General features: G+C 35.1%; 1 protein-coding gene across 22 annotated transcripts in view; it reads right to left on the bottom strand.

The window, feature by feature from the left end:
* The window catches only part of LOC126777145 (microtubule-actin cross-linking factor 1), a 266,118-nt gene that overhangs the window by 85,812 nt on the left and 162,249 nt on the right, over positions 1-18,057 (bottom strand). For all 22 annotated transcript variants that reach the window (XM_050500046.1, XM_050500057.1, XM_050500043.1 and 19 more), the window contains 16 exons: positions 11,680-11,873; positions 10,594-10,679; positions 7,462-7,649; positions 7,101-7,232; positions 6,514-6,683; positions 6,163-6,384; positions 5,719-5,923; positions 5,466-5,570; positions 4,971-5,089; positions 3,871-4,015; positions 2,972-3,088; positions 2,366-2,490; positions 2,006-2,234; positions 1,539-1,718; positions 1,007-1,099; positions 511-685 (listed from right to left, as the gene is read on the bottom strand). In XM_050500046.1, coding sequence (XP_050356003.1) covers positions 511-685; positions 1,007-1,099; positions 1,539-1,718; positions 2,006-2,234; positions 2,366-2,490; positions 2,972-3,088; positions 3,871-4,015; positions 4,971-5,089; positions 5,466-5,570; positions 5,719-5,923; positions 6,163-6,384; positions 6,514-6,683; positions 7,101-7,232; positions 7,462-7,649; positions 10,594-10,679; positions 11,680-11,873 — 2,485 coding nt within the window. The remainder of the gene's footprint in view (positions 1-510; positions 686-1,006; positions 1,100-1,538; positions 1,719-2,005; positions 2,235-2,365; positions 2,491-2,971; positions 3,089-3,870; positions 4,016-4,970; positions 5,090-5,465; positions 5,571-5,718; positions 5,924-6,162; positions 6,385-6,513; positions 6,684-7,100; positions 7,233-7,461; positions 7,650-10,593; positions 10,680-11,679; positions 11,874-18,057) is intronic.

Raw genomic sequence — 18,057 nt, 5'->3', positions numbered from 1 at the left:
CACTACATATACTACTTTTCTTTTGTAAATACATACTTATATAGATAATTACACCCAGACTCAGGACAAACAGACATGTTCATGCACACAAATGTCCGTCCTGGGTCGGAATCGAACCCACAACCTTCGGCGTGAAAGGCAAGTATCTACCAACCATGCCAACTGGCTTGATAACTCTTATCTACCTGTTGTTGGAGTAGGTTTTATATATATACGTCTAGTAATATAGCAAGAAACAAACGACAAAACAACAACATCATCATGATTCTTATTATTATTTTTAAGATTTTTAATAAAGATGAAATAGGTATTAATTATTAGATATATGATGGAATTAATCACGGTTAAATATTTTTGAAGTAAAACTTCTTACGGAGCGCTAAGATTAAGCGTTCTAGCGGGAATTTGGGTGCAATATTTCTTTATATAACGCCCCAAAATAAAATCCGGCGCAGTCACTGTTATTTGGTGACTTACCAACTACTAATAATAATGTTACGGCAGACTCACCCTCAGCCCTGGCCCGTCGTTCGAACTCATCGAAGAGTCTGTTGACGTCATCGATCTCCCGCCTGAGTCTCCTCAGCTGAGGGTCGGCTGGGTCTCCCTCCGCCAGTAGCTTCTCCGCGTCCTCGTTGAGCGCTCGACGGATCGCTTGGCGTTGTTCTGAGCCCATTGCTACGAACTGGAGAACATTTGTTACTTTACGAAAAGTTATTCTTTGGATTAATAAAAACGGCTTACTGGAGTTTAATTATTTTCCTGAGTTAACATTTGGTGAGTCGACTTTTATAAATTTGAATTTAACTGTTGACAATTTTTAGACAAAAGTGCCGAAACGTGTTATCTTTCAAACATTATATATCAATACTTTATTTTCATTACAAAATTGTAAATTGAACTGTGAATTACTTCTCAATAATTATAATTAACGTATTTCGATATATTAAGAATTATTAAACATTTGATATTCATCAAATAAATTAATATTTGTACTTCAACTTACTTGTGGGAAGTCCCATCCTTTTACCACTTTGATGGTGGCAAAGATCATGTTCTGTCTCATCCTCAATTGTTTTCTCTGCCATAGTTGTATGACCTTGAGGAAGCAGAAGATAATTAATACGAACAAAATATAATACTCGTCATATATACATATACATAATACGCGCATGACGATTTGAAGGAGACTGAATCGATTATATAAATATAAACATTATTATCGCAATGCGATATGGAAATTGTCTTTTTGTCACACGAATCGATTAATCATTTTCGTTATTTACTAGTTACTGAAGATCGTAAGCTGTATATTTAGAGTTATTATATCTGATGTTGCTATTTCAATATTATCAATCTCGCTACAATAATTTATTATAATAAGAAATATAATATAATTAATGTCTTGCAACTTAAAATAACTAAACGGTGATGATTTTGTTTCCCGTTACTAAGCTGTGATGCTACACATAACAGCTGCGCGGATATACGTTTTGGATTCGACCACGAAGTTGAACGATGAGGAGTGGGGCACGCACCCGGTCGTAGGCGTTGCGCAGCGCGGCGGCCGCGTCCAGCGCGTCGGCGCAGGGCGGCGGCAGCGCCAGCACGGCGCCCGGCAGCTGCACCTCCGTGCCCGCGCCGCCCACGCGCACGCGCCAGCGGCTGCGCCCCGAGTTGTCCACCACCGACACCGCTGACCCCTTCTCGATTGCCACCTGGTCGATATGTATTCGAGATCATAAGCTAGGCTCGGGACGAGTCGAGCACATCCGGCTCGAAGGACCAAAAAATACTCATAAAGTATCGGACGACATAAATTAGCTCGAACTTGCTTAATACCAAGACGACACTACATTTCACTAGACAGTGAACGCTAAGAGTTTACTAGTTCTCCTACCCTGCTTCAAGATGAAGACAAAGATAAAGTATTATTTTCATATAAATTTTGAAATACTACGGAATTATATATGGAATCGTTATAAAAGTTTAGCGGGGGAGTTACGTTGGCGTGCTTGTAGGCGCAGACGGTCTCGGCGCGCAGCGGTCGCGCTACGGGTGCGCGGCGCAGGCGGACGGGCCGCACGAGCTGCGCGTCGTCCACGAGGCGCGCCACGCCCGCGCCGTGCTGGTTGAGCTCCTCGCGCAGCTCCTGCATGCCCTTCAGCAGGCGCTCGCCCTGGTCCAGCGTGAACTCGGACTGCGAGAACGTCGTGTTCAAGGCTTCTTCGCGTCTAAGGGAAAGTTCGACGACCGTTAGGCAATTATTCAAGTACTCAAAGTTATTGAGAAAAAACCTTTTTTCTAACTAAATTAATAAGATATACAATTTCATTAAAATGTAAATATATATATAAATGCTTACTTCTGTATCCACTTCTCTGCCTCCTTGACTTGTTCGAAGAAGTTGTGGTAGTGTGTGGTATGTTTTAAATGTGTCTCCAGACACAGTGTAAGTTGGAGTACCCAAGCCCATTGTGACTGCATCACCTAAAACAAGCCCATTATGTATAGTAATAATACAGAAATATCATATGAATATTTCACAGGCAAAGATAACCCCTTCTGTTAACGATTTCAAGTATATATCATCATAGCGCTTTAATGTGGGTGGGTTTATATACATATATGTGTCGAAATGTCTTCAGACACATTAAGATTTCCTCACGATATTTTTTACCAACGCTAAAAGCTTATACATAAGCTAAAAATATTTACAGTAGAATAACGCTACGGTATAGTAACGGTATATATTTAACTAAATAGATCTAAGTGCGCTTGCACAAAGTCCAAACAATCGATAAGACCTTCGGTTACCCGTGTGTTTACTCTTTTCACGTTGGAAAAAGTTTCTCTTGGCCATAATTGGCTTATAACATAAATCTCAAGAATTGAAAATCCAATATTTGTTCACATTTTGCAAACTTTGCGCTTAAGATTGCTGTAGTGTAAATTAAAAATCGCAACGAACCTGTAAATGGGCTTCAATAGTCTTCATCGCCGGGTGGTGTTGAGCAATAAGCGCCTCTCCGCGGTCGATTACATTGCTGAATTGTAATTCCCGCTTCTCGAGCGACGACATCAGTTGCTGTACAAAAAAGAATCTTATGAGTATGGAAATAAAATCGAAAATTCATCGCTATATAAAAAAGCATAAAAATAAAAAAAGCAAAATATATAATCGAATGTAAATGAAACTTGGTGTAAAACAAACCTCTCTATCGTCTCCAAATGAATGCTTGCACAGAAAGAAAACAAAATGTAAAGAAAATTAAAACAACATCTATGATTCTGGGAGCTCGTGTTCAGGTGTTTTATGAAGAGTGGAATTATAAAATTACATGATAATAAAGTACATTATATACATTAAAAAAATCAAATTCAACATACTCTTAATTTAAGTAAGGTCTTGTGATCACTTTTTTTCATCATATCATAACTCTTCTAGAACGCTTAGGATTCAAGTTAAAGTTAAGTGTTCAAAAACATTGTATTTGATAATTTCCAATATCATCAAATGCTTTGTGCTATTATAGTAATGATTAATAATTCCGATTTTTCATAAAATTATGACAAAAACGAAGGTAAAAACCTCGTTTACTTATATATTTCAAATAGTTTTATTGGACATTACAAGTGCTAATAAAAATTTAATATAAAATATTATTATTATTATACTAATAATATTATAAATGTAAGCGTTGTAGTTGATTTTTGGGTTTGTCCTTATTTAATTCATGCACGTACCAACGATCAACGTCAGTATGGGTGATTATTGATGGATCGGATTAAAGTACCCTATGTCATGTAAAATACTTTTTATGGACGTGAGCTAAGCCGTGAGCAAAAGTGTGAGATAATAATAGTCACCTCATAATAGTGCTGTACAGCTGGCAAATTGATGTGAGGATCTGCCCAGTCTCGTGATAGTTCCACCTGTTCCTTCTCGTTGAGCCAGTTTAGCTCCGCGGTGGCTGATTGCAGGAATTCTTGCAGGGCATCCAATTCGGACATTCTAAGGAACAAATGTTTAAATTATTCGCGTCGTGACGTCATCAATTGCTGTGAGATTGTTTTTAGAAGAATAATTAAGCTAATCGTAAATTGTAAGATCACCAAAATTACGGTATTTTTTTCTAGAAATAATACTAGCAATACCTGTTTTTAAGGAATTACTAATATTCTCCCCCCCCCCATTCAACAAAGCGCACAGTTTGTGTTAGGAGAGGGGGCGACAATAGCCCAAAGAGCCAGGATCGAACCTGCGATCTTTACATCGATAAGCGGCTCGTAAACCAATGCGCTATTGACGCTTAAAGTCAGTTACATAAACATTACAGTAATACATATTACGCAAATAAAACTAATGTAACATTACTTTTCGGGTTTAACTATAATATGTAACAAATTATTACATAACGCAAGCTGTAAATAAAACAATTATCATAGTCTAAATAAAATGTTGTGTGTTTTATGTTAATTCCGGCATCTCATCAACCCACATATAATAAATAATCAGAGTAAAATTTTATTCAACCACGTCTTAAAGTAAAATGTGTATTGTATGTATAATATACAGGTGGTAGGGCTTTGTGCAAGCTCGGCTGGGTGGTAATCACCCACCTATCAGATATTCTACAGCAAAACAGGAGTACTTGGTATTGATGTGTTCCGGTTTGAAGGATGAGTGAGCCAGTGTAATTTCAGGCACAAGGGATAACAGGCATAACATCTTAGTTTGGTAATTTGGTAGCGCATTGGCGATGTAAGCGATGGTTAACACTCCTACAATGCCAATCTCTATGGGCGTTGGTGACCACTTACCATCAGGTGCTATGCTCGTCCACCTACCTATTCTATAAAAAAAAATAACGATTTGTTCATTCCTGGTTGTTCCCGCAACAAAATGAAATATATCATATTTATAATAAAGAAAGTCTAGTTTATACGCAATTGTGCGAATGCCATACCGTTTAGTACTGGTTGATAGTAGTTCAGCGTAAAGTTTCTGCAACTGATTCAAGTGTTGATTGTACAGATTCAGCTCCTCGCCGTTGAAATTCGATCGGTTGTGCACGCATTGTTCCACCTAGACGAAATGTGTGAAATAAATATATAATTGTGTTATTTAATACCAAAAACAATCTAAAAGTTCGATGTAAAATACTTGCAGTATACAAATATAACGACTTAATACTTAATAATGATAATAATGTTGGGGCTAGCTGATAAGTTTGTCTAATCATATTGTTTTGTTTAAAAATTTATATAAATGGCAACGGGTAATTTGTTTTCATACCACACACTCCGGGATTGGATATCACCCTTCAATATCTTCCAAGGGTGTCGCGGGTAGCGAATTAAAAGACCGGAGAAATTGGAGGCATGGAAAGCGTTTCCTGGTGGACACGTGTGCAGGCGGCACGTTTGACCCATACCTAACAATGAATACAGAAATATGTTACCTTTGAATGGAACTGGTCGATTTGTTTGTGCTCTCGTTGATGCCTGTCTAGCTCGTGTTGCACCGACGGCAGGTCTGAACCGTATTCCGCTTCGTGTAGTTTTTTCTAAAGAAATAACATCAAAACAAAATTGTATATATGTATATCCAATTCCGAATAACTTGTAACAGCATTTTAAATACATTTTGTGGGTCACAAAACATGAGTCGATTCAATTAGTCGCAATATGCGTGTGCTGGTAAGTCATATTTACCAGTCTGTCCTTGCACCAGCGGGTGGCCTCCTGCAGCTGCTGGAACTTGGGGTCGGTGTCGTGCACGCGCGTCTCCAGCACGGTGCGCGTCTCGCGGCGCACGGTGGTCTGCTGCACGGGCAGCCGCACCGACGACAGGCGCGGCACCAGGCGGCCCGTGAACGACTGCCGCGCGGCCAGCCAGCGGTCGTGCAGCTGTTGGACCCTGGGGAACACGTGGGTTTGATGACAATTCACATCATACTTTTGGCGTCTGTTGATTCGTTGTAGAAAACCATCTAATACTATATCACATTTTGCCGTCGTATTTAAGATAGGTCTCCTTAATATTTGTGACGAGTGAAATCATGTAACGATTTTTAGGGATTAGTCATTTTCTTTTTGCAGTATTGCAGTTAAGATTTTTTATCTTTCAATATAAATATATACCAAAAAATAACTTACCGCCTATGTAAGTCACTGGCTTGAGGATATCGTCCCTCCCTCAAAGCGTGCGAGTCTTGGAACATCTCCTGTATCGTGTGCTCCATGCTCCGGAGTTCCTGCTCTATCTGTTCTGCGGCCATCTTCGCCTCGGCGGGATGAACGCCGCGTTCGACACGACGAATTTCGCTTTCGATGTGCCTTTCTACGTTGTCTAGGCCGCTTTCTGTTTGTTTTATATCTCTGTTGATAGCCAAAAAATATTTACGGTAAGACTTTTAAAGAAATTTCAACAAAACAAAAGCACGTTATATATACAGGTTACATTTGCAGAATATAACATATAAGATCGTTAACATTTGTTCTATTAACCTGTGTAATTTTTCCGCTAAGCGCTGCAAGCGCTCGAGGCGCCGAATCTCATCAGACAGGTCTCTCTCCCTTTCTTGCGCGGCCATTAACAGTCGCGCCCACGCCTGTTCTAGCGCTTCAGGGCGCAATGTTGGTTCCACTTCGATCTCGCCTACCGACTCGAAATATTTCTGTATGGGATACGAAATTGATAATATAATATTTATATAAAGAAAAACAGCCTGTTAATCTCCTACAGTAGGGCAAAGCACATGTTTGATCCCACGTTTTAATAACAATGTGTTCTATCCAAAGGGCCAGCTATGCTCTCAGTTATATAAACCATCATTACATATTTTAGTTTTCATAAATATTTATGAAGTAACGAAACTGTATCATTATGTTTTATAACGATTATGTAAACGCTTTGATATTTACATATTTGTAGTGTTATGTGTATATCTAACGTATTTACCACAAGATAGGAATTATTATTATTTATGATATCAATAAATGCAAAAAGGTCGAAATATAAAATATTCGAGTGTTGAGAATTTAAGTATTAATACAATATTTATTTATAATATATACTAAAAGCACACACAGACCTCTAACTCACGGTACTGATGGAACAGCTTCTGTTTCTCGCGCTGCCGCAGCGGCACCTCTTCGTTACGGAATCTCGTACTCTCACTTAGCAACTTTTTCATTTCAATCAAAGTTGACGGGAAAGCACGGTCCTGATAAAGAAGTTCATAAATGAAAAATATAAGCAATACTAAGGAATCGTATCCTATCGAAAATCCAATTAAATCATTCAATACATAATCATTTGTAACTATTTATTATATATCCATTCATATTTCTGTAATGTTTACCTTTTACCTCCAAGGTACTACATTTAACATTGATTATATTTCAATGTTATCATTTCAATCGCCCCCTCATTATCACTACCATTTGACTCACCTGCATTAGCGAGCACTTCTCGTGCAGCCAGGCGCGATGCTGCGCCGCCTGCTCGGTGTAGGCGGCGGCGCGGCGCTGGGACTCCGCGTCGAAGAGCGGGTGCACCGCCGGCGGCTCGGGGAACGTCTCGTACAGAGACGAGATGTAAGTGATGAGGGACTTCTCATCCGGCTCGTGGGTGTCGACATCTAGAAACAAAAAGAATTATTTATTTAAATTACGATCATTTTAATTTAAGAGATAATTTTGTATTATAAAAGCTGCAATAGTTTGCACGAACGTAATAAAATCCATTGTCTTTTTACAATAACGGCCTCAGCATAAAAATGGCTACAAATAGAATGAAAATTACTACGATTATTTTAATATTGTTGCGTTGTCGCTTATCGCATGCATCAGTGTTCCCTTACGAGACGTAACGATTATTTACGCCAGGCACAAAGCAATGTGTTCGCGTACGAAATTATTATTAAGGTAAGGTTTATTATATCATTTCAATGATGTCGTTCGTAAATATTACTTTTCGTTTTAAATTTTAGTTTAATATTACTCAAATAAAAGATTTATATATATTAGTAATAAATATATTTTAATATCTGTCATTTAAGCCGAGATGGCCTAGTGGTAAGAAAGCCGAGATGGCCTAGTGGTAAGAACGCGTGAATCTTAACCGATGATCGCGGGTTCAAACCCGGGCAAGCACCACTGAATTTTCATGTGCTTAATTTGTGTTTATAATTCATCTCGTGCTTAACGGTGAAGGAAAACATCGTTAGGAAACCTGCATGTGTCTAATTTCATTGAAATTCTGCCACATGTGTATTCTACCAACCCGCATTGGAGCAGCGTGGTGGAATAAGCTCCAAACCTTCTCCTCAAAAGGGAGAGGAGGCCTTAGCCCAGCAGTGGGACATTAACAGGCTGTTACTGATCTTTTATTTGTATAATTCTCGTGATTTATGTACCAGCCGAAAACTAGTGCCGTGTTTCAACTCGGCTATATAATAATAAAGTTATTCTTTCTTTCATATACTATATATCTTGTAAAGTTAGAAAATTGGTATCCACCCGTCAATGTTCACCCATAGGGCACAGACTCTTACTTCAGTTTGGAATTGTTTACACGGCCAGTTGCATGTATAATATGAGTTAGAATATCGTTCAACATATTCGATATTTCCTTTAGAGTGATTTCAAAATGTTTTATAACTGCGTTGATCTACCAATTGGGCCATCGACTTAAACAAATCATACAGCTAAATTTACTTCAAAAAATCATCAGAAACAAAATTTAGTCAAACACAAAGTTTAAGCATCCTATCGCTGTTTTAAATTAAACAATATAACATACCAATAAAGATACATGACGACATTTAAATTCTATATCCTCAAATGATGCCCGAACAATGGTTCATAAAACACATCACGTGTCTGCCTGACCTGCTGATTTTGTCGAACAATTGAATCGAAACAAGTGCGGGTAAGAGCGTTCGTGTGGTCGCTAAATGATCCATAACGGTATCGGAAGCGTTTTATCGATTTTAACTTTGACTTTTGTTTGAACTCTGTTGTTTCTCACGGTATCTTCCGCATGGAATTATTAAATAATATGATGCATTACGTGAACGTTTGATGTATATAATTAAAACCACTAACTTATGTACTTACACGCGATTTCTTTTTTCACTTATGGTTTGATTTATAACATTAGTCTTAATTTTTAAAAAAATAACCTTATTTTTAATGTTACAAGATATACATATCACTACTAAAATCCATTAAGAATTTCAACTATAACAATAGAAAAAAACTGAGGATTTATTTTTAATTTCGATGGCAACATCGATTTTATGGTACGGTAAATCGGATTCCAAGGTGTCTTGACATTTTTAGTGCCTTTTAAGACGATAAGATTAGACATGTTAATAGCTGTAATTAAGTACAGGCTGTCAAAATTAATATTTAAAAAGATGAGTGCATTCGTTTTTTATCATAAATGCCTCATTCCACAGAAGGATACTTCTGTAACACGTTTATGCTTAATTATTGTAAGTTGTGTTTTGTTACATAAATGAAATACGATATAAATATTTACATATTCGTTTCCATCTTAGTTTTCAGTGATGAAGATTAAAAAATATACAAGGAAATGAATTTGAAAACAAAACACTTGCGATTTTAATTAAAGGAAATACCTTACTCAAAGTATGATACACAAGATAAACACGATAATTTAAATTTAAATTTGTAAAAAAGCTAACGCCCGAACGTCGTCACGCTTAATAAATCTTTATAGTACACGTATCCGACACGTCTATCTCGAAACAAAGCAATTCGGTGTTTCCTTCAACGCGGATCGAATAAAATTGTAGTATTTCTATTTATGATGAATATCATTGGTTCTATTTTGATAGAGGCCAAAGAGAGAGTATGGAATTGTAAATTTTAATGCGGTATTGAATCCGCAGTGCTTATCTGTAAGAACTAATTTTGTTACTCACCCGTGAAATATTGACAAGCGACTTATGTCGACATACTATTTTGATACTAGTAATCTTGAAATGTTATAATTATTAAGGTCAATATCCCATATCACTTTCTGACATTTCACGACCGTTTTCTGCGGTGAGTATCGAGTATCTAACAGAATAGTCCTACAGCTCTTTGCGATTAAATTAGTATTTAGTCTTTGTAACACGTTACTATTGTTGTATTTGATTTGAAACTTTAACACTAAAGTAATATAAGTAACAGTCTGTAAATGACCCACTGCTGGGCAATGACCTCCCTTCTTCTTGAGAAGAAGGTATACAGCTTATTCCACCAAGCTATTCCAATGTGGGATACGCTTGTGGCAAATTTCATCCACTATATACATGATATTTCCCTTAACATTGAGATGAATTATATCCGAAAATTAAAGTTATCCGCAAACCGGGTTGAACCGGTTGAAACCGCAATTATTTAAGATCCACGTGTTCTAGAGGTTGGGCCATGTCGAGTCTTACTTAATATTCATACAAAATTAAAATATAATCAAAATAAACTCGACTTTGTCTTTTAAATCAAATTACACCTCGAAACGTAACATTAATTTTTAATATGCCAATTCGTTTATTTAATAAAGCTTACCTTCAGGGTCCAGCAACCTGGTGACGCCATACTCCTTCTCAACCACGTGGAAAGCTGTCTCCAAGCGCTCACGGACTTGTCTTGATCTAAAAAAAAAGTATTATGAGATTAATTATCAAATACTTTTAAGTACATGCTTGTAAGTTTGTTTGTATTTACAGAATATATATATATATATTTTATTATATATATTATATATATATATATATATATATATATATATATATATATATATTTAAGTTCTGATTTATAGTTAGATCATAGTACTATTCACTTTGCCGTGGAGTACCGGCTTAGAATAGTACTCCCCCAATCTCATTCCGTGGGTGTCGTAAGAGGCGACTGAGATCGGGGAAAAGGGGGGATGGGCAGCAGCGTCCCCCCCCCCATAAACATCTTACCCCCTACTGCGCTCGCCAACACGCCTGCCCAGCGCGGCGAGTATGGGCAAACCCCCCCCCTAATGGCAGATGCGCCCAAAAAAAGGCCCCCAGTTACCGGCAAGCCCGCTAGGCCCGACCAAGGTAGCAGTCGCGGTATCGGCAGGGCAGAGGGTGCTAAGAATCACTAATCACCAGTTGATGTTGTAGGAATAGGTATTCTAGTATGTAAAAAAATTAGTAATATATTGTGTTAACACAAACTGTTATCCTCGTATAAGTTAAAGATTTGTTTTTTTTTCGTCAATTAGAATATACTTAAGTGAGCAACAACTTTTTATTTGCATGTTAAGTTAGCCTGTAATTGGTACATATATACTTTGTAATACTATTTTTATATACTCATTAAGAAAATGTTTTTCTCAGTATATAACGTTGGCTTCTTAATAAATAAATATATAAAATATATCGATAAATAAATTTAAAACCTACATCACACAAATTAACTTAAACAAGTCATTTATTCACATTCGTGATTTCAATATAAAAATCGAAACATATTACCACCCACCTACCTGATGTAGGTAAGTGGTCACGAGTGGGTGGTACATACCCAGACGGGCTTGCACAAGCCCTACCACCAAGTGAAGCTAAGTAAAGCTACTACTAGAAACTGTAGGTTTCAAAGTTAACATGCGGTTCTCACCTGATATTACGCCAGTCTATCAGATCAGGACGGTTCCTGTGTATGAGCGCGTTGAAGGCGAGGCCGTCTCGCCAAGACGACGTGAAATCGGCCACTCTCACACCTGGGTACTTGGCTGTTGATCGCCGTGCCCAGCTGAGTAAGGCCTCCCGTGCCGTTACATTCGGTTCTTGACCAACTACGATGTCAGATATCTGGAAGATAAATAAATATGTTAGATTTATTGTTTATGTATCTTATTAGTAAGTTAAGTTAGTAATTGCTTGTTCGTGAACTATCCGATACGATTTTCGCTAGAATATTCTCAGTGCTTAAATGTATATCAATTGTTCTGACGATCGGTTGAACGGTGTAGAAAGCAATATCCTGTAGCGCCATTAAGTGACAACTTACAACGCTTTTATATTATTCCCTTGATAATATAAAAATCCACAATGAAAAAATGAAATATATATTTCATTTTTTCATTGTGGATTTCATATATTTTTAACTTTCACGGTGGTCGGACAAATAGAATAAAAGACAGATTAATGTCAAACAGATAAACCAAGATCCATTTGTTTGTAGTATATGGCTAAGTACGAATGTTAATTTTTTGATAATTTAAATTTTCCTATTAGTATAAGTATATTTTTTATAAAATTAATAATATAACAATATCGAAAGGTTGGTTGAAGGAGGTCATTAGGATCAATCACTTTTTGTATACATTAACATTGTTTCGCGGGTGTTTAGTTAAACAACAATTTATCTCTTTTCGTCATCATTGATTTGACATTCGAAAGAAGAAGACACAGCATAGGTCAACCAATCAGCGCCTAAGCCGCATTTATAGGAAAAGCCGTAATTTACTTTGAGATCCGTGTAAAATCAAGATATTAACAAAAGCATAAAGATTTCTGTTTCATTCTAATAGTAAAAGATGTTTTGTTCAATAACAGCAGGTCGGTATCACACGATACTTTAATTATACTTTTATATACGATTAAGTTATTAAGCCCATGTGAAAACTTACAATAGAAGTTTTTTGTTTTATTGTTTGGTAAATATATTTAATAATTAAATAGATTCAGGTTTCGATTAATTAGTCGAATGTGACCAGCAGTGATTTTCTGTAGAGACTCACTTCCATACTCACCCGTGAAATGTGGACCGATTTATGGTGATATAGTATTTTGATGCGTTTATTCTTAAAATTTTATGATTATTATGGTTTATGTCGCGTATCACTTTCTGACATTTCACGACTATTTTTTGCGATGAGTTCAGAATTTGTTCTTAAAGTTATTCAACTTTACTAATTTTATAAAATTGACAAGCCGGTTGGCGTGGTTGGTAAATAGTTGCCTTTCACGCCAAAGGTTGTGGGTTCGATTCCCACCCAGGACAGACATTTGTGTGCATCAACATGTCTATTTGTCCTGAGTCTGGGTATAATTATCTATATAAGTATGTATTTACAAAAGAAAAGTAGTATATTTAGTACATCAGTTGTCTGGTTTCCATAGCACAAGCTTTGTACAAGCTTAATTTGGGATCAGATGACCGTGTGTGAAAATGTCCCAGGATATTATTATTATTATTATAAAACTTCTAATTAATATAAACGGTATTGTCAGATCACAATACACTTGCATCCGAAAGTAATTTAACACCATATTTAAACAATATCTCTATTAAGCAGATATTATCAACTAAAGCATGAGAAAGGATCCAATTAAGCTGTCTTGTTTTACAATTAACAATCGTGTAATTCAAAATTGTATGTGTCAAACAAAAATGAACTTTAAACTTAAACGAACAAGGCATAAAAATTTCGTTTGAATCATAATTAACTGGTACATACCAGCTAAAACTAGTAGTTCTTATTTCAAAATAAACGCCAAAATGTCGTGTTGACTTTAAAATTTCAGTTTTGCGAAATGACTGATATATACATACGGACTATTTACTTATGACTGTCAATAAAACAATAAAAAAAATTAGGTTCTTAAAAGCACTTTTGTGGTGTCTTTACAAGAATAAATTTAATGTCCAGTTACCACCGATTTGGAATGAAGGCTCTACCGAAAAGAACCGCCCAAGAACTCTGTAGTTAGGTAATATTTTTCAAAATAATACATGTAATCATTATATACAAGTGAACCTATTATCATCTATATGTATAGTTTTGTACATAACATACATATGTCTTGTTTAATTAATACTTATCCATGAGCTTTATTTATTGATAAATGAATTTGTATTCATGAAATTTACGTTGCAATATTCAATGCTAATAAACTTCATATGGAATAATCTAATAATTCATTTGTATTCGAAGCTGAATTACTTTGCGGTCATTAAGTATATCTGACGCCCTGCGATCTATCTTCGGGCTCAAAGTAACGGTCGGTGGTGTGATTCACTGATTCAAATACGCCTGTTCTTAATATACTCCACTGAATGATGCCCTGCTTAAATTGAGACTGTTATTGTAGACTGTAACTAAAGGAATTGCAATACGACTTACGTTAGTTGAGAAAAATAATAACTAGATAATTTATCGGTGGGCTCTAGCTTCTCTGAGTAGATGATTCAAACTTAAAATTCAATATAATCCTTGTTAATGCAAAAATAATATTTTCATATCGAAATAAAAATGCCAATAAATAAACCTCCTGAAGATACTTGTAGATACTTCTCAGATAGGTATAATAATTTTAAACGTTTAAGTTAAAAAAAAATCTATCAAATGATATAAATTTTAGTATTATTAGGTAAAGTTTCCGATATGAATCGATTTTATTTGAAAATGTCAACGTCCTGGATATTTCTCGGCAGGTCCTGAATAACTGGCGCTTGGAACGAATCCAGGCACAATTTTAAACTAGTATGAGGAAGTGCAGTAATATAGGTCTATGCTATAAACATACACATAGTTTGTTAAGAAATAATATACTTAAAACATATTACGTTAATCCATTATAACGTAGAGATAAATTTCTTGGGTGATTTTGAAGTGGAATCACTTAATGATAATCATCATACGAAATATCATACGTCCAATCGAGGACATAAGATCGAGTATGAACTGTCAAAGTGTCCAATAATAACAATTGCTTCTTATCTTAATCTCACATCTAATCTAAGCGTCATTAAACCAACATTAAGCAAACACTAATTAAAGAAATTAATTCCATTGAATATTATTTTAAAATTAGAATTGTCAAATATATAAAATCACAATTAAGAGTCGGTTTTTGGTGACGTCACATTATATATTATAATTGTATTTAATATTCAAATTATAAAATCGATTATCGAATCGTAATCAATTTTTCACTTTTGTTTAATGGATCGCAATGAGTTCACAGATTGTCATCTCAAAAGATTTGATCATCATTCCAACTGACTGTTATAGATTTTTTTTTTTTATAGAATAGGAAGGCGGACGAGCGTATGGGCCACCTGATGGTAAGTGGTTACCAAACGCCCTTAGACATTGGCATTGTAAGAAATGTCAACCATCGCTTATAGCCAATGCGCCACCAACTTTGGCAACTAAGATTTTATGTCCCTTGTGCTTGTAATTACACTGGCTCACTCACCCTTCAAACCGGAACACAACAATAATAAGTATTGCTGTTTTGCGGTAGAATATCTGATGAGTGAATTAAAATACAAATAGAAGATGTTCGAAATATAATACTTCCGAACTATTCACGTTATCACGTTTTAAATAAAGAAGAATTCAATTAAAAAACCTCTTTGTAGTAATATAGTCGATAAAAGACATAGACAGTAGTTGAAAGTCCTTAAATTTTGTTTTGTTTACAAATTTAAGAAATGTTTTAATCAAAAAGTTATTACATATTTTAAAATGGAGAGATAAATGAGAAATACAATAACACTTATGTAGAAGCTGAGGGCATTCATTGGCTCATGACAATTATTTTATGATTCGAAATTATCGCGTTAGTTATCTATCATCAATTTAATTAGAATTTACTAATAAATTACAATTAAGGAAAACAAAACATTTGCAATTATTAATACAGTATTTATTGGACATGACATTATAATTATATGATTGCATGCGTTGCTTTAGTGCTGTTTCTTGAAAAATGTCAGTGATACAATAATTATGAACGACAAACTTTAACTATGTTTCTTATAACTTGCTTTCATCTCGTTCATTATGGGGTGGTCGAATAAGTTGTGCAGTTAAAATAATATCATAAGTTATGCGTGATTATGTTAAGTGTAGCGCTGCATTAAATCGGATTTTCCTTTTAGGAAGGCTGCCAATCCTCTTTGGAAATGCTTTTCCGGATTCCCACTACCATAGCACTTAACAAAAATTCACTCAGGATAAGGATAAGAATAATGGTAATGACCATGTCCTCTTCATCAATTTCGGTCATTGCAAGAGATTAGCCAACTGCAGGGCATAACTTAGAGGATTCCCTTACTTTTATAATCAGATCAGACATAACAAGAAATAGTTCATGGGCAGAAAGAAAGACATCATGTGCTTTCCGAAGCACAGGATTATAAACACTGCCAACTGAGAATTTCTCGATAACAAAACCCAATTACTTTTTATTAGACCGACCCGGGGTTCAAAGACAGCGAGATATTATGAACTATCCACTAGACAACGAGGTAGTCAACAACAAAGGTAACAACGGTACAGATATAAAAAGGTAATTGTATCTAATTACACCTTCACTGATTGGTAATTACAACATTCTTTCAATCATTAATCTTTATTATCTGAAGCTATGAATCTTTGCTATTAAATAAAATAATAATAATACTGAAAAGAAATAAAACAAATCAACTTTAATTGGAGACAATATGAGAAATTTTTTGAATAATTCGATATGAACTCAAATGGCAGCTAGTTGACGAACTTAATTTCACATATTTTGGAATTGAAAAAACATTTTAATTTCATATCAAGTCTTATATTAATTTAATTGTATTTAGGTTGAGGAATTATGTCAAATGCTATTGAAGAAATGTAACGACTGATGATAAAATTGTTAAAGCTTATTATGAGGCAAACGAAAGTAACACGAAGGATGTTACGCTTGATATAATAGTAGGAAAATCAATGAAAACCGTAACAGCCGATTAATTCCATACATTTGTACTTTCTCCTTGATACTCACATATAATATTGTTATTCGTACTGTTTGAGATGAGAAAAATGTATTATTATAAATAACTAACAAACAAATTTTACAGCGACATATAATAACAAATAATATTCATCGCGAAATATTTATTTCCAATTTTAATTTGGGCTCCATAAAGTAACCTGTTGATTTGATTAGTTTTATACTTGTAATTTTAATAACAATCGCTCAGTGTTCAAAGAAAAACATAATATGACATTATTGTTTAGGCTTACAATATAGGTTCATCAAGTATTTCTCTACCTCCGAGCACGAGATGAATTATAAACAGAAATTAACCACGTGAAAATTGAGCGTGTACCAGTCCGGATTCTAACCCGCCATTTTGAGATAGAATCTGCACATTCCGCAAGTAAAATATTTACTAATACAACAAATATCAAATTAAATTTCCTTGATTGAACGTAGATTAATCGATATCCAATACGATTTCTGCGCAAGAAATGTCTCCGATAAACATTCGTATTAGTTAAGGAGCTAGAATTACAATTGCAAAATAAACTTCATCATCACCACCGGCTGCATAAATCAACCTTGTTGTGTGCTTCTTATTTATTTTCTACATATATTGCATGTTATATTTTAACGCAAAACGAGTATTAGAGTACGGAACCTTTCGCAATATTAATTTTGTTGTTGGTTCGTCGGAATTTGAACTTAAAAACAATAGGGTTAAGGTTGGTGGTGATTTTTAATAGGTCGTTCAGCGTGGGCGGGTATCGCCGAAGTAAGTTCATGATGTCATCGATGCGGTGTCAGGGTCTTAACTTAGACGCTCGGTTCGTTTTTATTGTAACTTACGCCTTCTCTCGTACTTATGTGATATTCAATACAAACTGGACCGTATTTTTTAAGTTACTGATACTTTTAATAAAAAATGTCTTAATCATATTAATAATTAATATAATGTAATGGATTCGTATATGTAATTTTATTCGATATCTCGAATTATGTGATTATCGAAATGGACAGATTATCATTCGTTATCCAATATAGTTATCACGTTTTTTTATTCTTATGAATATTTGCTCTTATTTGGATATATTTATTGGAAACTTACTTATTCAGATTGAGTAATATTAGATACTGTGTACAGTCATTTTTATAATATACAAAATTAAAATAAAAAAGCAAAATACACATTACAAATTTATAGCAAAAACATTTTATATTTTCGATTAAAACCAATAAA

Source organism: Nymphalis io, chromosome 22 (assembly GCF_905147045.1).
Source record: "Nymphalis io chromosome 22, ilAglIoxx1.1, whole genome shotgun sequence".
Classification (NCBI taxonomy): domain Eukaryota; kingdom Metazoa; phylum Arthropoda; class Insecta; order Lepidoptera; family Nymphalidae; genus Nymphalis; species Nymphalis io.
This window is presented reverse-complemented; position numbering and strand designations above follow the sequence as displayed.